The sequence below is a fragment of the Staurois parvus genome, unplaced genomic scaffold, assembly GCF_062004578.1.
Source record: "Staurois parvus isolate SC_StPar_1 unplaced genomic scaffold, SC_StPar_1.0 ptg000984l, whole genome shotgun sequence".
Taxonomy (NCBI): Eukaryota; Metazoa; Chordata; class Amphibia; order Anura; family Ranidae; genus Staurois; species Staurois parvus.
The window spans coordinates 131,582-154,284 of NW_028318780.1; the positions used below are offsets into that span (position 1 = coordinate 131,582).

Consider the following 22,703-nt stretch of genomic DNA (forward strand, 5'->3'; position numbering starts at 1 on the left):
TGGCATTGGTTATACTCCTCCCCATTGCAATGCCATATAACTATATGGCAAAGCCATCAGTTCCAAATACATTTATCTTGGTCTCATCACTCCAGAGTACAGAGTCCCTGTAGTAGTCTTTTCAGCATGGGCCCTTGCAACTTATAGGAGGGCTTTTTTGTGCATGGACTTTAGGAGAGGCTTCCTTCAAGGACGACACCCATGCATGCCATTCCTCTGCAGTGCACGCCATATTGTGTCACGGGAAACAATCACCTCAGTTTGGCTTTCTGCTTCTTTAGCTAACTGCAGTGAACTTGCATTCCAATTTTCTTCAACCCTTCTCATCAGAAGACGCTCCTGCTGAGGTATTAATTTCTGTAGATGGCCTAGACATCTCTGTGAGATGGTTGCAGTTCCATCTTTGGTAAATTTTTGTATCACTTTTGCTACAGTATTCTGACTGATAAGTAAAGTTTTGCTGATCTTCTTGTAGCCTTCACCTTTCTTGTGTAAAGAAATTATTTTCTTTCTCAGGCCTTGTGACATTTCTCTGCCATTGCTGACAGCATAAAATGGGAAGGGTTTTCTTTGTTAAGTGGCGCCCCTTTATAATCAGCTGTCTGCCGGACACTGTCTGTTTAATGAATAATTAGACTCACCTGTAGTTGAATTCTTGTTAATTAGGAGTTTGTCTAAAATTTATCTTCGCTCCTAAGACTTTCATTGGGGTGTATTCATTTTTGCAACAAGGTCTTGAATGAATTTGTTAGGAAAAAAACTAATGCAAATTAACAAATCTTTTTTGCAATCAAAGGCCTGCATTTGTGGGATTATTGTGTAGTATAGTGTCCCATAGAAAATGTTTCTGAAAGGAAAGGAAAGGTTTTCCGACGAGCCTGTTAGGGTGTACTCATTTACGTTGAGCACTGTATATATATATATATATATATATATATATATATATATATATACATATACATACATACATATACACGTGTGGTTTGCAGAGGAGAATTTTGAGAAGTGGTGGAACCCCAGGTCCATGCAAGCAGTGTTACGGTTATATTTAACAGGCGCAGTTTGACCACTCATAGCTGGAGGTCATGCCCTTCGGTTAAGCCTTCCCGTTTGGCACACGTGTGAAATGGTATTGTGTAGTGGAGCACATTGGAAGATTTTCCCCTGTGATGGATGAAGTCACATGAGGACTTTATCTGATTATTTTGAGTTTGTCACAGAAGGACATATTCATTTCATTGCAATTTGTCACATTTCTATTGTTGTTCACCGTCACTTGATGAACATTTTTTTTTGTAAAGTTATATATATGCTATACCCAATATTGTGTAAGCTGCTTTTTTTGTACGGTCACTTTAATTTTTTTGTATTCTCATTTGCTTGGACCATAAGCACAGTTTCATTTTGGATTCTATTTCTTTGTAAATTTGTAAGTGATTAATACTACACCAAAAGATTTCTAAATTTGTTGTAAAATCTGCAGTGCAGCACACCTCAACTATTATAAAACATCACACCGATTAAACTTTTGGTTAACATGGAGCATTTCTTGCTGATAGTAAAATAGAAGCAAAGAAGTGCCACTTAGAAAGAGTCCATCCAGTGACTAGGCTTAACTGGCTGCCTGGTGATTGCAGCATAGAGAAAAATATACAGTCAAAATTGATGCTTCAGCGCTCAGAAGTGAATGGGAGCATTAATCACATAAACCATATACAACAAGCAAGCATTTAAGCATATATGCATATATATATATATATATACACTCACAAACATAGTGAGTTTGTAGGCATAAAGATGCATAAACCACACATCGAAGAGTCTGCTCTCCACCTCTACCTGGAGGCAGTATGACAAGAACCAACTGACGCATTTCAGAGATCAGGTCCCCTTCCTCAAGGATAAGCATATTTATGCTTACAAACTCACTATACAGTATTTGGGAGTATATATATTTTATGCTTGTTTTGCAAAATAAAATGCTAAGGGTAATGCACTAGGCGTTTGCACCCTCTTTGTTTCTTATGTTTTGTAGAGAAAAATATACTGTGGTGCCTGGCAATTTTTCACTGCAAACATAAATATTTAAGCCAGTTATGTTGTACATGTATTGTTTTTTTTTTTCTAACATGCTCATATCTTTGAATATTCACCTACTCTGATTCAGAGGACTCTTTCCTAGCTGTGTCAGTGACATTTATAGGTATGGTTGTGACCCCATTGACTTGTCCCTGTATGCTTTGTTTTTCTCTACAAGACGACTTCTGTCCAAGTTCGTTATGGATCTGATTAATAACAGAGCGCTGCCTCTTCAGAATTCCTGCAACAAGCAAGGACAAACATAAGCATTTGGTTTCTGATCATAAAGTACCGCAGCTCTGTTAGTTTCACTTACCTTTTTGTGGCTGAAGTGCTGCTGGTTTAGGTGATGTGTCAGGTAGGGTCATTGGAAGCAGGTCTCCATTAGCTATAGTCTTTTCAGGTGCGGTGTTATCTATAGAATTTGAGGAATTAACCAGATCTTAAAAACAAAACACCAAGGTGCAAAATGCAGTTACCATGCATTTCTTTCAATTAACACATTTAAAGGACAAGTGTGGGATTATAAAAAATATGTATTTACACTCACTGTCCCCTGCCGGCCCCAAGACTGAGAACTGAGAGATCACATGACCGCTGATTGCTCAGTTCTCGGTCTGCTCTGCCCCTCCAGTGCTCACTGGAGCGCCAGGCTGTGGAGGCGGCGGGAGCCTTCCAGAGCCTACCCCAGCTCTACGATATCAGACGACAGTAACTGATTCTGGGTCAGAGAAGTGCAAAAATAGGTGCACTTCTATGACACACAAGAAAAATATGGCTGCAGCTCATAGCTTGTTATGATTCACTATTAATGATTATTTTTTTAAACAAATGTTTGTCCTAGTCTAGTTTCTAAATTTCAGTCATCGCAAAGACCTTCGAATAGTAACAAATAAAATAATCATTGCTTCTGTTAGTGTTGAAGTTCAGGCTAGCATAATAACAAATTAATCTTTTTTCAGATTAATTTATAAAAATGTATTTTCATATACATTTGGCAAAAGTAACAATATATCTCTTGAGGTTCTCCTCTAAGGATGCCTCTTTTAGGCTGCATTCACATTATAGCACTTTGTGATTGCATGCATTTTGTGTCAGAATTTGCACATATTCAAGATATTTTTAATTAAATTAACTACAGTTTCTCAAATTCATATTCTGACTACATGAAAAGTCTAGCTTTAAATTCTTACTTAAAGTGCCTCCACCTTGACTAAGGGAAACCAGCAGTGAAATATTGCGGCTTCACAGTCGGTGTCCTACTGCGCTTGTGCGAAGTACGCTGCGCTTTGTGAATGGGCCGCAGTCTTCTGGGACCTGTAAAGTGTCCCCGAGGGCAGCAGGGGGAAGAAGGGGAAGAAGGGGAAGCAAGCTTCCAGCTCAGTTTGCCATGGTGAACTAGGTGCCCACTCCCCCCCCCAAAAGGTGACAAATGTGGCAGTGGGGGGGGGGGGGGCAGATAAGTGAACTTCCACTTTTGGGTGAAACTTCACTTTAATACATACCATAAAATCAACTTCCTATTTATTGAGGAGCACAGGAAATTAAGTTAGGACACCAGTAAACAAAAAAACATCCCTGTCAGATATAACCTCTCTTATCCCAGCATGCCTTAGTACTGTAAAAAAGCAGTAGCAGTACAGTAGCAAGAGCATGATCATAGACACAGTGGGGTGGTATCTGTGACCCCTAATGAACTGCAAGAAATTGGCTTTTATGGTAAGTACAAAAATGCCATTTTCTTTAGTATTCGTTGAGAGACACAATAAGTCAATGATTGTTTGGACATTCAAAAGCAGTGCAACTAAGGGATAGGCAACAGCAAAAAAACACTGAAAGATTCAAAGAACAACATAACTAGGACCTGCCTGCAGCTCACAGGGCTGCCTGGGGGACCTTATGCTCAAAGCCAGCATCAGAAAAAGCCTGAGCATCAACCTGGTAAAATCTGGAGGGGATGTGAACAGAACAACTGGTGGCAGCGTTGCAAATCTAGAAAACATGAAACTCTCCTTGGCCTCCCTGCTAGGAGAGGTGAACCTTCCCAGTGTCAGTGCTAGGTTTTTTCCTTATCAAGGTTCTGTATCAACCTTGATAAGGGTGTCCAGGGCAGCTTTGAGAGGCTGTCCTTCAAAGGTCATGTCCAGCAAGCTCTTTTTTGCACGCCAGTTTGACAGTCCCAACACTTTAGCCAAACTAATAAATATTACTGACAGGAGACCCATACAGGAAACACGCTTGGAGACATTAACTTCCCTAGCAGTCTGATTATGTCAGTATTTCTGTGCTCAAAACGGTACATTTTTTTGCACGGAAATATGTTGTTTTTTTATTGTAGGCCTGTAATTCTTAGGAATAACGCACTGAAATTTGTCCGAACAAGAGTCTAGTAAACATCCCGGGTATAATAAAACTTGAAACACAAAAGCATAAATTATAACATAATAAATAATCACAAAAAATAATAATACATTTAGTTCAATAATGTAATCAAACCAAAAAAAATGAAATTTGAAATACAGCGCCAAGTTCGCACATCGCTGAGTTCAGTGGCAAAATCGTTTTCAGTGTCTCATGACGAATTTCCCCACGAACCATTACCACTCAATTCTGCAAGTGGTTCTAATTTACTATCGCTGTTCTCTAGCTGGTCTAAAACCGCTTTAGACTTAAAGGGACGCTTTTTGGATGCCTTGGACGTTTCTCAGTTTCCAGGCAGAAAGAACAGTAAAAATGCAGGCAGGGCACAGGACAAAATGTATGTGAAATGGTTTGATACAGTAATGTAACAATATCAGATTTTAGTGTATTTAGTGAATGTGAAATTTTGACATTTTTGAATTTCCCACCGGTTCCGTCCCCCGTACATACTGACGTTCGCAGAGAACGGAACCCGGAAGATGAGCGCCGGCAGGGGGGACATCGCGGGAGCGCAGGACAAGGTAAGTGATCAAGGGATCCCGGAGCACCTCTGCAGGGTAATCCCGAGTGTAGCTCGGGGTTACCGCTTTTGATACTGAAACTTAACCCTGAGCTACACTCGGGAATACCACCAGGGGGGTTAAGCAATCTGTCCACACAGTAGCTTAAGGCTGGAAGCATGAGCTCTAAATGTTCAGCAAGGGATAAGCTTTAAAGAAGATGGAGTTCCTTCTCATTGCCTTAGTCCAGTTAGCTAAAGTTTGGCAAACTACTATTAAAGCCAAAGCAGGTTGCAAGGCTGGGCCTGTCAGAGAAAAAGGTTTTGGAAAGAATCTTAACCCTAATTTCAATCCTAAAGTGGTTCATTCTCTGCATTCAGATAAAAAACCGTTGGCATCCACCATCTTTCCCCCAGTCTCTGGGCCTACTCTTGATCCAGCGATGTGCGAAGCCGAGCCATGCTCTATGTATCTATTGACACACAGAGCAAGCTCAGGAGGGAGCACGCAGGAGTTGCCACCATAACAAGCAGCTTGCTATGGGGGAACTTAACAAGGAGGAGCCAGAAGAGCTGGCAGGGGACCCGATAAGAGGAAGATTGGAGCTGCTCTGTGCAAAACCATTGCAGAGTGGGTAGGTATGACAGGTTTGTAATCCTCTTTGGAGATCATCAAGGCTCTGTTAAAATGGTAATAAACTCTGCTTGGTCACTTTTCCCTACAGGTAAGCTTATAATAAAGCTTAACTTTAAATACAAATGTGCACCATTTAGGAGATTTTCACATGTTCTGCAGCCAGTGATGTCACCGGCGCATGTGCACCACACTCAGAATTGAGGGCATACTGAATGTGCTGTCAATCCAGAGCACTGTGCAATATGCACAGGAAGATGTCATCGTGGCTTGGCCATTCAAATGGCCCGCAAAGGAAGAGCGGGTGAAAATGGAAGCCCAGCCAGCGGTGACAGCACACCAATAGATGAATCCTTTTTACATGTAGGTCTGTCATGATGTAGTAGTGTGTAATGCATACTAGCACATTATGCCATGAACTTGCAGATGGAGGGCCAGAATTTTTTTTTTTCATTTTAGAACGCAAATACCACTTTAAGTTGGAATACTGCAGGGTCTAAAGTGGGCATGGCCCATTTTTTAACAAAGCTTTACTCAAATGGGTACAAGACTACAAGCCATTTAGGAGAAGTGAATAGCCTGTCAGGATTTTCCCAGCCCCCGTAAAGGTTGACTGGAAACAACGGGTGACTTTCTTCTTGCCACTCTTCTATAAAATTTGTGGAGTGCACAACTAATAGTTGTCCTGCGGACAGGTTCTCCCATCTGAACTGTGGATATCTGCATTTCCTCCAGAGTTACCATGGGCCACTTGGCTGCTTCTCTGATTAAGGCTGTCCTTGCCCGCCCTTTCAGTTTAGGTGCATGGCCATGTCTTGGTAGGTTTGCAGTTGTGCCATACTCTTTCCATTTTTGGATGATGGATTGAACAGTGCTCCGTGAAGTTCAAAGTTTGGGATATTTTTTATAACCCAACCCTACTTTAAACTTCTCCATGACTTTATTCCTGACCTGTCTGGTGTGTTCTTCGGCCTTCATGATGCTGTTCGTTCACTAATGTACTCTAACAAACCTCTGAGGGCTTCACAGAACAGCTGTATTTATACTGAGATTAACTTACACAAATTACACACAGGTGGTGTCAGGAATGGACTGGCCAGCTATGGTGGGACTCACCTGCCTTTTGATCTGCAGTACCAGGGCTGGCCAGCGGGTGTTCCCAGCAATCAGAGACTCAACTTTGCAGCCAGCTAACACCTGTAAATGATTATGCTGGGGTATTTAAGGGATGGCCAGACCCACAGACTCTGCCTTGGTGTGTGTTTGTCCTGGGCCCTGTATCCTGTTTCTGTCCTGCATCCTGTTTCTGAACCGCTGCTGACTTCTCCTGCTCCGATCCCGGCTCGCTCCTGACCATCCCTCTGTCTGACCCTCTGTACCACGCTGCTTGCTACCTGTTCTGATCCCTGGCTTGTGACCCTGACCAATCTCCGCTTGCTCCCCCTGTACCTACCTGCCCTATTGATATTGACCCGGCCTGCCTGACGACGCTTGCTTGTATGTACTGTTATCTGTGGGTGGTTTGGTTTGTTTGCACTGTATTATGTTTTAGTATTGCACTGCGTTTATGTTTGTATTGTTAGTGTTAATAAATTATATTGTTTATAACATATCTGAGGTCTGCGTTTCCCTGCGTCAGTCACACATCTCTGGTCACACCTGGGAGCCCTGACAGGTGGACTCTATTTACTAACTAGGTGACATCTGAAGGCAATTGGTTCCACTAGATTTTAGTTAGGGGTATCAGAGTAAAGAGTCTTGAATACAAATGAACACCATACTTTTCAGATATTTGTAAAAAATGTTGAAAACCATTTATCATTTTCCTTCCACTTTGTGTTGGTCGATCACATAAAATCCCAATAAAATACATTTATTGGCTGTAGCATGACAAAATGTGGAAAATTTCAAGGGGTATGAATACTTTTTCAAAGCACAGTAAATAGGGACATGTGCATTTTCGGTACGTTTTTGATGAGTTTTACCTTGTTCCAATACAGTTCTGTGCAGGAAAAATGTAGCCTGTTCTACTTTTTTTTTTCTGCAACTGGAACTGCAAGCACTAATGTGAACTATGACATTGACATCCATATAAACTACTTCCTGTGCATTTTGGATGCAGAAAAAAAAGCACACCGAAACGCATGTAGTGTGAACTGGCCGTGAAAGTACTGCAAACTACATCTGAGGCAGTCAATAAGTTTGGAAGTAATGGTAATGGCCTGCAAGATCATTAAGGGACTCAGTGGCTGAAGGCTCAGAGTCCGCTAAGGCCACAGACAGGTCAGATAAAGGTCCTACATGGAAAGTAGTGGAAGTTATGCTTATGGCCTCTATAGTTGGGTTTAATAATCAAAGTTGCAATTTAGCCCGTAACGTTAGCATGACTGCAGTGAAATCCTCAGGGGAAAGAACCAAAGAGAGGGCCATGTTGGACAGAGCTGAAGGAGACTCCAAGGATTGCACAGATTCAAGCAGAGGAAAAAAAAAAAAAAGTCCTGGCTGCCAGTATCAAGCCCTTCAGGGGGTGCACTGTAGACAGTACCAGAACAAAAAATGAAGATTGAGCTGGAGGCCCGAAGTACAGCAGCTGGACTGTTCCCTATGTATCAAAGGTCTGACATGTAGCACTGCAATGCAGGGGCAATGTAATCCACAGTTTAAGGCTAGGCCTTCAATATTCATGAACCAGCTGCTGGCAGCAGAAGGGGTTCAAGAGGCTGGAGGTAACCAGATCACTATAGCAGCATGGACCGACCTAGGATAAAGTTACATACTGCTTGCAACAGGAGCAGCAGAGGTAAGACGCCTCCTCAAAGTTGAATGGCAGCAGGAATGAGAGATCAGAGGGTACACATGCAACACTCCACCCAGTAGTTTGACGTTAGTGCTCAGCACCTCCTCGTTAACTGCCTTTGTGGTAAACCACCAGAAAGTGGAAATTTAAAATGGTGCCCAGCTGTGTTTGTAACAAGTAATTTGAGTGAGCGCACAAAACAAGAAAGCTGCTAGCATAGAAGGATAAACCCCTTAATCCTCAAGTGAATCATAGAACAAAATATGCATCACTAGGAACAAAGTGACTAAGTGCATAAAGCGCAAGAAATAAATTGCGCAAAATTAGTGAAATCCAAGGTTGTCAACAAAATGACAAGTGCAAATGTGAATGGATGAACAAACATCTATAAATAAAGTGACAAAAAAATAAACACGAGCAACTGATAACCATATAAAATTAAAAAAGGATCAATATTGACATATGATATAATAAAATATAGTGCTTCAAAATGAGTCCAGTGAACTTGTGAATGGATGAGAACGAATATTTATCAATGTAGTACTCCAGCACTTTTAGTGACATCAAGGTTCGGTGCAGGTGACTTCTCGTGGCAAAGAAAATGAAGCACAAGTTATATGCGCTTATCATAAATATAATCTCCAGAAGGGGACCCTGGTGGTCATCATGGATCTGGCCACAACCTGGGGGGAGGGGGGCTCCAATGGCACACACACACCGGAAAGCACTCCAAACCTCGCAGCAAACCAATCCAGCACACAAGGATAACTCCTTAAACGAATCCAGACACTTTGCACTGTTTGTACCAAAAGGTATTACTCCACCTTAAATGGCTCAGAATGAAGCCACCAAACAGAGGTATTTTGATAGTGCAGTACGTTTATTGGCACATTTTTCAATCAAGTATAAGGGAGATGGTAAAATCCAGCTTACAATTCAGAGTGTCTAAAGATGTCTAAAGATGGCCGCTGGACCAACATGCGGCGTCGAAGGCGTGACTTCAGCGCAGCAAGGCTCCTCCCTGACGCATTTTGTGTGAAGACACGTTATCAAAGGGATGGCCTTGCCGCCAACGTCGTCCGCTATTTATAGCATGCGCGACACGGGCGCCATTTTGTAGAAGCATAGACAAGTCTGTCATATCAATGCAGAGACCGAGGGCTGAGGCAAAAACATTATGTTCATCATAAATCCTGCGTTGTGGATTAAACAGAAGGCTGATACTATTCATTAGGTGGAAAGAGTACGTAACTAAAGGTGTAATAGCAAAATACTTGAAAAATCAATTATAAAAACGGCTACCATTTTGTTGTGGTCCTGGCTATAAATAAAAATGGCTATTAATAAACAGAGCATAAATAATTGGTTAAATAGATGTATACCTTGTATAAGGATTTACATAATAAGATATATAGTGTGTAAAAGAAAATGCTAACAATATTATTAATAATAGCCTGGATCGCAAGTCGGCCATTTTAGTGAGGATCTGAGGAACTACAAGAACCTGTATTCTTGTAATGAGTAAATGTCCAAAAAACATGGTTTATGACCAAAAATAGATTAATAGATCAAAAAATTAATACTTTATTAAAAAAACATAGACTTTATTAGATCTCTATTGGATAAAAATAAAAATATAAAATAATAAAATTAAAAAAATATAAATAAGATGGTCTATTGAAACTGTATGCACACTAATGTGACATCCAGGAAAAAGAACCATGTTATAAAAATGTTATGAAAAAATATATATTAATATTGATTACATTTAGAAATGGATGAATAAGATATTAAGAAAAATTGGAATAAAAATTTGAATAAAAACCGGTCTCTAGATTGATAGGTGACCTGCCGAATATTAATTAATCCATATTCAACATAAAAAGACATGAAATAACTTAATAATGAAATTAATATGCAATAAATCTCAAATATAATAAATCTCAAGTAATATAACCATATTAATCATAAGGAATAGAATAGATATTAATAAATACAATAGACCTAAAAATAACTTAACTAGTATCTATAAAACAATTAATATCCATTTCAACGTTATGTCCTAAGGGGGACAAAGATCTTAATTTGTAAATCCATTTGGTTTCTAATTTAGAAACCTCTCTCTTTTTATGATTACCCCTCCAGCTATGTCTGATCAAATCAATACCAATAAATTTTAGGCTGGCTGGATTTCTTTGATGATAGTACCAGTAATGTTTAGATAACGCATGATCGTTAGGAGAAGCGATCTACACCGATTCATGAACAGGCATTCAGAGGAGAACTGTCTCCTATGAGAATGCCAGAGAACTGAGCATCGGTCATTTACCACTGCATGATAAAAGGACACCTATATGTAGGCTTGTGATCAGGGGCGGACTGACAACTCATGGGGCCCCCGGGCAACAGGGAATCATGGGGCCCCTGTGTCCTTGCCCAAACTCAAAAAAGCCTATGAAAAAGGTACCAGGGGCATCTCATGGGGCCCCCTACTGACCCCGGGCCCTCGGGCAGTGCCCGAGTTTCCAAATGGTAAGTCCGCCCCTGCTTGTGATTATATTTCTTCAATACCAGTGTAAATTAAGTCAACTAAATCTTGTCCATAGATTTTGCAACTTACATCATTTCAACATAAAAACAAACATCTGATTGGCTATTAGAGGTAACTGAAGCTTTTTCCAAATCAAGAGCTTCCTAAAATTCCAACATGAATATACCATTTTGAGAATTTTGGAAATGTTTCTCATTGTTGAGACTTGTTACAATATCCCAACTTGGGACCCTTGGACTATCACCATCTTCTTCATCACTGTCTGAGGACTGCGTGGATGCAAAGGAGCCGCTGTGGTCATCATCATCATCCACTGAGAAGTCACTTTCTGAGTCTGAATCTGTAAAATATATGGGACGTGTTAACACAATAAACCCTGCTTAAATTCCAGAACAGATATAAACCTAAATCAGTATGTTATGCTTTGAGATGCCATTATTTCTACAACAGCCACATTGTATCCAAGGTTTTATATATATATATATACACACACACACACACACACACACACACACACACACACATATATATATATGTATATATACACACACACACACACACACATATACATACACAGTGTATATATATATATATATATATTTATATTAATTACACTCATACACACACACACACACATACATACTTACACATATTCATGATTACTTATACGAGAACATAATTGACAACATAAAACTACTACTAAATTTCCTGTAAATCAATAACTGTTCAAAACCCACACTACAATGAGTATACATAGACAAATGTGTAACTCTACTCTTAAGAATAGTAATTATAATATACATACAATAGTGAATGCAACTTAAAAAAAGTAATTGCAAAATCCACACACAACCTCAATATAAGCTTCAGTCCACCACACTGATTGTGAAATATTATGTAAAAGTCCAATTAAATCATATAATGTATTATAGTAATGTGTAATAGTGACCACTTGTGTTCTCCAACACCCAGTGAATCACCATCGGGGACATCACCACAACCATTAAAAATATACCTCTAAATGAATCCACAGACCATTTTTTATGAAGTTCACAATCAATCTTGTAATATTAAACAGATGGTAGCCAGCACAGATATCACCCCAACATCACTAGGTTATTCCTCTTCACTTCGGAGAATTCTCATGTTATATGTATCTCAACAAATAAGAGGTCATACATAGCGTAGCCAGGAAAATGAATTTATATTTATTGTAAACATAATGTACTCACAAAGCAGCAAAAGAAATTAAACTCATCACATTCCGCCATACAGCTTGCATATGTACTGATGTCAGATCATGTGCTCACTTTACGCACGTTTAATCAGAAGTGTCATCTTCAGGTTCCCATTTTCCCTGAGACAGGGCGGGGAACCTAATGTCATCACCTGTTTAGACCACTAAAAGCCATACACATAGTTAAAGCATGACCCTATTTTCTTGAATGAGTCACTTTCATTGAGAAGTACTTCCCACTGATTGTGACAGGGAATACACTTCTTGTTGCTCTGAGAAGCAAATCATCACAGCTACAGCAAGTGTACAACACTGTGGCTGAATTTGCAGCTTAATGAGGGGATTGTAAAAACAGATGCAAGTGTAAACTTAGCCTAGAATAGCTTTAAAACAAGCCATCTCTGTTCTTTTGAGCCTCATGTACTGTACATCCTCAAAGATCATAACAAAGACTCTAAACAGGAGTTTTAGTCAATTTCTAACACAGGGGTAGGCAACATTTTGAGCATGGTGTGCCGAAAAATGTTCTAGAAGAAATTGAGAATGCCAATTATATAAAAATGTCAACTTTATAAACTCAATCACTAAACATAATTTTATACAGCAATTGCTGTAATCTATTTAAATAATTGTAAGAAAATATTGAGCTTTCAAGGATGGTATAAATGGTAACTTACCCCTTTTCCAGAACACATGTGCTGTGAGGCAAGTATGGTAAGGTTGAAATGAATATGTCAACCGAGGACCTCTGCGAAATATACAGTTGCAAGTGAAGTGTGAGGTGACAGTGGTCACCCTAATAATGTTCTTTCAGATCAAACCCAATCTCAGTACCTTCAGACCCTAAATCAGCCCTCATTACTGCACCTTCACACCTCAGATCACACCAATTCCTGCACCTTTACCCCTCAGATCACCCCATTACCTGCGCTTTCACACCCCAGATCAGCCAGGATTCCTGTACATTCACACCTCAGGTTAGCCCAATTTCTGTACCTTCACACCTTAGATCATCCCAAATCCTGCACTATCACACCCCAGGCAGCCCAATTCCTATTTCTTCAGCCCTCAGATTAGCTCCAATTCCTTAAACTTTCACACCTCACCCCAATTCCTCCACCTCTAGAGCTCAGATCAGCTCCAATTTCTGCATCTCCAGGCCTCAAATAAGCCTTAATTCCTGCACCTTTCCCACCTCAGATCACCCCAAATCCTGCACTTTCACATCTCAGTTCACACCAATGCCTGCACCTTCTCCCATCAGATCATCCCAATCCCTACACCCCAACTCCTGTACCTTCGCATCTCAGATCAGCCCCAAATTCTGCACCTGCACACCTCAGATCAGCCCCAAATTCTGCACCTTCACACCTCAGATCAGTCCCAATTTGTGCACCTTCATACCTCAGGCCAGTCCCAATATCTGCACCATCACACCTCAGGTTACCCCAATTTGTGCATGTCCAGACCTAAGTTCACCCCAATTCCTGCTTTTTTACAATCCAGATCAGCCGCAATTCCTGTTCCTTCAGGTCTCAGATTAGTCCCAATTCCAGCACATCTCAGATCACACAAATACCTGCACTTTTACACCTCAAATCATCTCCAATTCCTGCACCCTTACAGCTCATAGTTCCCAGTTCCTGAACCTTCACACTTCAGCTCACTCCAAATACTGCACCTTTACACCTCAGATCAGTTCCAATTCCTGCACCTCTGGGCCTCAGATCAGCCCCAATTTCTGCCCCTTGAAACCCCATTCTCCAGCGACAACTCCTGTGCTTCCAGGCCTCAGATCAGTCCCAATTGCTGCCCCTTCAGGCCTCAGATAAGCCCCAGTTCTAGAACCCCCAGAACTCTGACCACAATTCCCTCAGCTTCACTCCTCAGGTCACCCCAGTTCTTGCATCACCAAACCTCAAATCAGCCCCATTTCTACACCTCCAAGCCTCAGATCAGTCTCAATTTCTGCACCTCCAGACCTCAGTTCACCCCAATTCCTGCATTTTTACAACCCAGATCAGCTCCAATTCCTGTTTCTTCAGGCCTCAAATCAGTCCCAATTCCTGCATTTTCTCACCTCAGATCACGCAAATACCTGAACTTTTACACCTCGGATCATCTCCAGTTCCTGCACCCTTACAGCTCATATCACCCCAATTCCTGCACTTGTTACTCATAGAAGATTGCTGTGGAAGGGGTTAATAGCCATTTGAAGATAAACCTCTCTGGCTATATCCCCTCCAAGCTGAGCCTGGGGCATGGATGGTAAGGGACAGAAATGTACAGAGGGAGGGCAGGCACACCGATAGTAAAAAAAAAGACAGGCTAAAAGAGTGCTGTACCACGGAGGAGGAAAAATACAGAATATATTTACCCTTTCAAAGTGAGAACAAGCAGACTGGGGAATTCAACTCGACACAGCTGCAGTATGGAGAGAGCAGTGGATTGCTTTAAAAAGAGCCTGGATTCATCCTTGGATACACAGAATATAACCGGATACTAACATGTATAGGTAAAGTTGATCCAGGGAATATCCAATTGCCTCTCGGGGGATCAGAAAGGAATTTTTTCCCTTGCAGGAGAAAATTGGATCCTGCTTTGCTGGGGGTTTTTTTTGCCTTCCTTCCTAACTTTTTTTTTTTTTTCAGCCAGACTAAGTAAGTAATAATGCAGGAACCGACACCAGCGGGAATAGAGATGGGCGGGCACCAGCCACGCTGCTTATTCTGTATGCAGCCGCTGGTCAACTTTATTGTTTGGGAGGACTCCCCTTCCAGGACTCCCCTTGGATGCTGTCCTTGATGCTGTTGCGTGCCACCTCTGGCACTAGTGCTGGGGGTTGCCTACCCCTGTTCTAACAGCTTAGAGACACCTGCTGTGTATTTACAATTGCAGATACAAACACAGAAAATGTTACAAAATTCCTGCTAAATTCCTAATATAAAAGCGTAACCTGTGTTTAGTTAACAAATAACAAATGTTTGTAAATTTTTTATTGCACATTTTTGGGGAAATGGTGAAAATTGAACATACGCAAACATTTGTCTAAAAATCTGGAGATTTTAATTTTTCACTTCCAGTTTTCACGGCCTGTAAAAGACCCCACCAAACCATATTTTTTCTGAAGCATATGACCAGTAGAATGAAAACAAAGGTGCTACTGATTGTTTTAGGTCTCACAATAGTTGAGCAAATGTTTATCAAATAGTTATTTTCACTAAAAAAAACCCACAAAAATCCTTATTAGCACACAAACACAACATAACTTACAAAATTCCTGCTAAATACTGTACCTACCAAGGTCTCATTCAATAGGATGTGCTAAAGCGTATGCCCATGAAGGGCCATGTTTACCTGCATGGGGATGCACAGGTGTTCTGTGCATCCCTGTGTAGGCAGCCTATTCATGTCAGCTGAGAAGCAGCGGCTGCAAGGACAGATCTGACATGCAGGTATAGGTGCATGGCCTCAAACCAAACAGGGACATGCGCCCACATGGATGTCAAGTTGGGAGCAGTGGCTGTGTCCATGTAGCCGCTGTGTCTCAATTGATATGGTAGGGACAGAACACCTTTACATACCTGTGCAGCCGCTGTGTCCCAATTGACATCAATGGTACCACCTGCATGGATTCCCATGTTACCTGTTCACGTGGGTCCTGCATGAACAAGGCTTTAGGCTTTGTCTAGACCTGCGGTTGTGGGGAGGGGGGCAGCAGAAATGCACGGTTGAGCTGTGTTTCTGCTGCCCACCAACCATCCCTCCTTAAGTTGCAATAGGCAGTGGACGAGGGTGTTTACATACTGGGGCTGCAATGCTTCACGACTGTGGCAAAGTTGACCTGACTTGTAAGCGATGCTGCCTGCCAAACGTTACATATTCAAATCAAGTGGGAAGTACTGCAAATGCCTCACAACCACATGCAATGCATGCGATTGTGGCGCAGTTGTCTGCAAAAATGGGGTTAAAACAGGTGGTGAGGTGTCGAATCGCTTCCTCGCTGCCTGTCAGTAGCCTCTGGAGTGTAGTCTTAGGTTTCAGAGGTAAAGGGGATTTAGAGGCATGTCTAAATCTACCCTTAGTCCTAGTTCACACTAGTTCGTAGGTTGAGGGCTGGCTGCGGGTACAGGAATCACACCTGTTCCCACACCCGCAACCACCTGCAGCTGAATTGTGCTGCTCTTGCAAGATGCACAGGGAAACCACATGGCCAAAAAGACCATGTGGTTTACCTGCGAGTGTGTTTTGGAAAAGATGCATGCACTGTTTTTAGGTTGAAACACGGCCATAGCCGCCCATTAACATTTATTTAGAAGTATGCAACAGTTACAATGAAGCAACATGGAGAGGCATTAGCCTGAATCATAACAATAGTGGTTTAACCAAAAAGCAAATACAAACTTTCCATTTAAATAAAAACACCGTACGTTGCCCCCCACTGGATAACTACAGAAACGCCATTAAATTGCCAGAGCAGAGTGAAGTCAACTGCGATATTAGTTCCACTGCAACTGCACATACCAGATTTTCTGATGTTCTGGGAAAGAGAGGAGAGGGGGAAAGAAAGGCACAGGGAAGAAAGAAAAAAAAAAGGGGGGCTGGGGGAAGAACCAGCTAGCACATATTGCCCATGGCTCAGACGGAAATTGCACATTGCATATATTAAACATATTGGAGGTATTCGTCTGAGAAGTGAAAAAGGTCCCAATAAAACCATCTGGACTTATGTTCCTCCGATTTGTCTCTGATATCAGAAGTCAAATTCTCCATCTGTTCGATGTGATTCACCCTGGCAAACCATTGAGTCACAGTCGGGGCTGCCTGTTGCTTCCACTGAGATGGAAAACACGCACATGCAGCGTTGAGAAGCTGCTTAAGGAGAGATTTCCTGACATAGGAATGGGATTAAGGAGGACCACTGCTGGGTTATTGTGTTGAGATATGTCCATAAATTTGTGTATGAGATGGAGCACTGGTTGCCAAAAGGACTGAAGTTTGGGACAATCCCAAAAAATGTGAAGGATAGTCCCCGGGTGTTGTTCACAACACCTACACCGGTCCTATTGGTTGGGGAAAAGTTTGGCCAAGACCGATGGGGTTCTATACCATCAGGTAATTAGTTTATATGAAGACTCTTGGTATTTGCTGCAAAGGGAAGACTTATGCGCAAATAGGAGAATGCGGTCCTTCTGGGGTACGGTAAAACTCAACTGTAAGTCCCGATCAGCAGGCGAACAGTTTGATGGGTCACTCTCCTTGTCTCGGGTGCACGGGAAAGCAGAAAAATAGATCTCGTGAACCGTTTAGCATGCAACTTCATAATTCATATCTGGTCAATCCTCAGAAATGTCTGCATAATGATCTACCCGCGGGTGGGAGGTCCCTGGTGCAGATGGAAGGTTATGGACCAGAATATGAGTTATGAAAGATGTTGGCTCCAGTTTAGGAACACAAAAGAGGCTGTCAGGCCTAAGAAAGTTGAGTTGAAGACATCTTCCATTTTTTCCATAGTAACATAGGGAGATCAAAGCCCTTCTGCTCAGAAAGTTGATCTGCTTACATCCAAGGCTTAATGGCAAGTATCTTAACCCTTTAACCTCTCCCTGATATCTCTTTGCTGTGCTGCTAGTCTCTGTATGTTTATATATATATATATATCTTAGTTACATCTTTTCCTGTATATATATATATATATATATATATATATCTTAGTTACATCTTTTCCTGTATGTATACACATATATATATATATATATATATATATATATATATATATATATATATATATCTTAGTTACATCTTTTCCTGTATGTGTATATATATATATATATATATATCTTAGTTACATCTTTTTCTGTAAATATTTCTATTGCACCCGTTTGACCTCTTAGTAATAAATCTTTCTTTCTGAAAGTGTTGAACTGTTTCTATAGCTCTTAATTGCAATTTACGAATGCCTGCCTTTAAAGAGAACGCTACTGTGTTTGTTTGAACCTCTGTATAACCGGCCTGCGGACCGTTTTGTACAGACAATTATATATTATTATTATTATATCAAATAGTGTTATAGCTGAACGCCGAGTTTCCTCTTTCTCTGATCAAAAAGGAGGTGGTGGCAGTGTGAAGGGTTAATTGCGTAATTAACCTGACCCAGTAACAATCGATTCAGGCTGCTGGCACATCGATCAGTATCCATTAGCTGGAAAATCGTTGTTCAGGTTGCAGCTGCGTGTGGCATTGTTATGCACGTCACATCATGGTTGTAGATCGGCTAGCCCTTCGGTCACGAGTTTGGTGAGAAGGTCTGGGGTCTGACGCCGCGATCGTAACATATTGTTGGCAGCGTACGTGGGATAGTTGCATTAAAAAATTGGCTCTGCACTGAAGGATTGTAACCTTTGTGGAAACAGTCCTTAGAAACAAGCGGTGCATATATATATATATATATATATATATTGAGAGAGAGAGAGAGAGGGGGGGGGGAGAGAGAGAGAGACACACACACACACATAGCAGCAGCTACTTCCTTTTCCTACTTTCTATTCTATCTTTGCTTGCAATTATGCCCGGTGCCACAGAATACGAGAAAATGAACAAAGGTGATTTGAAGGTGGAATGTACCTACCGAGGATTGGACGTAGGTCGCAAAAATCGTGTGAAGATTTGATTAGTGATCTAGTGGAGTATGATATCCGAGCAGATCAGAACTCGGGGGAACTTGAACATGAAGAGGTTCCCGCTACCCACAATCCCAGTGGCTCAGAGACGGCCTTGCAGGATGGGCATACAGAGACTGACACTGGAAGATCACCGAATGGTATCGTCACACCACCGCCTGAGCGGGCCAGCACCGGAGTGCCTGTAATCAGCACATACTCTCCTCAGACGCAGAAAGCCCTGAAACGTGTCATGGAGATGGATCTCATGGCATACCTGCTGTTCCTTGACTGCCAGACTGAGAGAGCGGCTGACAGAGAAGCTGCGGAACGCCAAGCAGCGGCGGAGAGAGAGGAATGCCGAGCAGCGGCGGAGAGAGAGGAATGCCGAGCAGCGGCTGAGAGAGGCGGTGCAGAGGGAAGCTGTAAGAAATTAATTCACCATAAAACAGACGTCTGTATCTTTTCATATCAGTGTCTCCTCTAAAATGACAAGTAAAGTAATTTTTAACTTTGCGTGTGTATGAAAGCTTTGGAAAACAGGTGTTAAAGATGAACCATGGTATATTCATGTCTAAGAGGTCAGCAGGTCATAAGCTTGTTTTAAGAATAGCAAATTGGAATGTAAAAAGATATTGGTATGCAGTAGAGCAAAGAAAGTATATGTCTTTTATAAAGAAAATCATGTCTAATCTATAATATAGTTAGTTGGATAATTATTTCATATAATTAATTTATTAGTTAGGAATAGTGTGTGATAAGTTTAGTATCAATTATTGTTGGTTATATGCATTTATGTGATCAATTGTCCCTTTCTAAAGATATGTCAAGCCATTGTATATCATGTAACAGTATCATGTATTTCTGTCGTCTAAGAGGTTTGAAGATAACATCACACTAAGAGTGATAAGTATAGAAGCTTTACAAATATGGACACTAAGACTTACAAGTTTAGAAGGTTTACAAATATGGACACAAAGAGTTATAAGTATAGAAGAAGTACAAAAAAGGCTTTTACTTATTTAGCTCACACTGAATTAGGAAATAACTGTTTAGTGGGTTGGTCTGGTAAAATATATATAAGATGTGCCTTAGAGATAGAGAGACACATACACACACTCACAGACATACATCAATACATTATACAGCTGACACGCACTGACATTTTTGTTTTCTTAAGGCCTACAAAGCCTTGATACACCTGTTGTCTTCCTTGCCAAGACTGAAACACTTGTCATAGAACAGGCAAGAGATTAGACATTTCTCCAAAGCTTATTTCTTTTTCCATAATCTACAACTTTTGTTATATTTTACTCTGTATTTTATTTTATCTTTTGTATTCATTTTATGTTGATGCCAAGTGTGAATTAAATAAAAGTCACACTGTTTTAAATCAGCCTGGCACTAGAACACTTTACCTCAAACGCCTAAGACAGACACTTAAATAATATAAGTGTCGCAATATTTAACAGAAGCTGATCATCAGCACGAGCTGGAGATGGCAAGGCTCCAGCCCCAGCAACAGGTGCAGAACATCGGGTCCCTAGAGCACAGGGATGCCACTCTGGCCGTGGGCGCAGCCAAAATTCCAGTGATGGAAAAAGATAGCGACATTGACACGTACTTACTGTCATTTGAAAAAACGTGCCGTCAATACCATGTGCCCCCAACTCAATGGGCTCAGTACCTGACACCAGGGCTACAAAGCAAGGCGCTGGATGCGTTTGTTGAAATGCCAGAGGGGCAGGACGACGATTATGAAGCTCTAAAAGATGGCATCATCCGGAAGTACCAAATTACCCCGGAAGTGTACCGCAAGCGGTTCAGGTCCATGCAGAAGGGACCTGGGGACTCCTACACGGATGTGGCAAGTCGCTTACGCACCACATTCCGACAGTGGACTAAGGGACTGAAAGCTGACTCCTATGAGTCTTTGGAAGATCTCATGATACAAGATCAACTTTTGCACATTTGCCCGGCCGACGCGAGACAGTTTGTCTTGGAGAGGGAGCCAGCATCTACTAAAGATGCAGCCGATTTGGCAGATACCTTCGTCCACACGCAGGTGCCTGACCCTCGCAAGGCTCCTCCAAACAGCTAGGGGGGAAATCGCCCCTAGCAACCTCTCCTACGTCGGTGAGTCAAGCTTCCCATCTGCTCACACCTGCAGCTCTTGGAGCCAAGCCATTCCTGCCTGACAACCGCAGATGTTTCACCTGTGGGAAAGCCGGACATCTCAGGACGCAGTGGCCTGAGCAGAAGTAGACGACATCATCTGGCCAGCCGGCCAGCAACTCTTCTTCCATGCTGTTCGTTTGCAGGAAGATGCGGGTAACCCCCGCCAACTTGCAGCCAGTCACTGTGGGCAACCGGTCTGTAACTGGTTTCCGGGACACCGGGCAGAAGTCACCTTGATCCGGCCAGAGGTGACTGAGCAAAGGAACTTCATCCCAGGAAAGTTCCTTACCCTCACAGGAGTTGGCGGGACCCGTTCACACATACCCTGTGCAAAGGTATTCATAGATTGGGGTGCGGGAAGGGGGATGAGGGAGGTGGGGATCTCAGAGGAAATTCCCACACCTGTCTTGTTGGGTGCTGATCTAGGCCCTCTTGTTTCTCATTATGCCCCTGCCGAGAATACTCGGAAGGGCCCCCTGGAACTCTCTGGACATGCCAAGGTACTGTGTGCGGATATTGGGGTAATGTCTGGGCAGCCTGTGGATGGACCTAGGGAGGGGGCTGGGAATGGAGTGGGGCTACAGGATTCTCCATTAACTGGAGAACGAGAAGAAATCCCCTTGCCTGGGGAGGTATCGAACTCATGTTTCATTGATATTATAAACGTGACTGTTGATAATGGTAATAATGACAATGGGGATGATAATGTCAGTAACGTTGATGGTAATGTCAGTAATGTCATTGATAAAGTCAGTAATGTTGATGAGAATGTTGGTAGTGCTAACGATGATTATGATATTCATGAGGAAACAAATGATGCATTTTCAGTGTTGGGGGTCACCCACAGTGCTGTGAAGGGGGCAGAGGTACAATCTCTGGGGGCTGAGCCAAGGGAGGGTCTGGATAGGCTTGTCCCTTACCCAGGCTCAAAAGATTATGCCTTGATAAGTGCCCAGGCGTTGGCCTTGCATGGGACTGGGCAGCCGGCTGGGACTGGTAGTTCCACGCCTCAGGCAGCACTGAAAAGCGATTCCCAAAGGAACTTCAGAGGTCAGCTAGCTGTGAGTTGCCCTGCTAAGAAGGGTACACAACAGCCGGCTGGGACTTGTAGTTCCACATATCAGGCAGCACTGAAAAGCGATTCCCAAAGGAACTTCAGAGGTCAGCTAGCTGTGAGTTTCCCTGCTAAGAAGGGTACACAACAGCCGGCTGGGACTTGTAGTTCCACACATCAGGCAGCACTAAAAAGCAATTCACAAAGGACCTTCAGAGGCCAGCTAGCTGGGACTTGTGGTTCCACGAGTAAGGCAGCCCTGGAAAATCAATCATATGGGGATTTCAGCCTCTGGTTAAATGTAAGCTCCCCTGCTGGGAAGTGTAAACAAAGGAACAGGGAGGCGGGAATGACTGGCCTATTCACTGGGGGCTGGGAGCCTGAAGGCATGTTATTTGATCTCACCTGTCATGGTGTGTCAACAAGCAGACAAACCTATGTCCTAGGCACTCATGTCCCGAAGCTGCTGGCCATGCCTATGATAGATGGTGTCTGGACTCAGGAGGTGCAGGCTGAATGGGCCAAAGAGACCGAGGGAATGGCGCAGTCAGGGATCCAGGGGTCAGCTAGAGTCTGGGCATCCCCGGTAGTCTC

At 42.2% G+C, this 22,703-nt stretch overlaps 1 protein-coding gene across 3 annotated transcripts in view; it reads right to left on the reverse strand.

Moving 5' to 3' along the window:
• Positions 1-22,703, reverse strand: part of LOC149441443 (cadherin EGF LAG seven-pass G-type receptor 2-like) — a 465,765-nt gene that overhangs the window by 3,184 nt on the left and 439,878 nt on the right. For 2 of the 3 annotated variants that reach the window (XM_089657338.1, XM_089657336.1), the window contains exons 33-35: positions 11,148-11,321; positions 2,396-2,494; positions 2,158-2,320 (exon numbers count right to left, since the gene is read on the reverse strand). In XM_089657338.1, coding sequence (XP_089513464.1) covers positions 2,158-2,320; positions 2,396-2,494; positions 11,148-11,321 — 436 coding nt within the window. Of the gene's footprint in view, positions 1-2,153; positions 2,321-2,395; positions 2,495-11,147; positions 11,322-22,703 lie in introns of all 3 variants that reach the window. The other variant, XM_089657337.1, reaches the window with a different exon arrangement.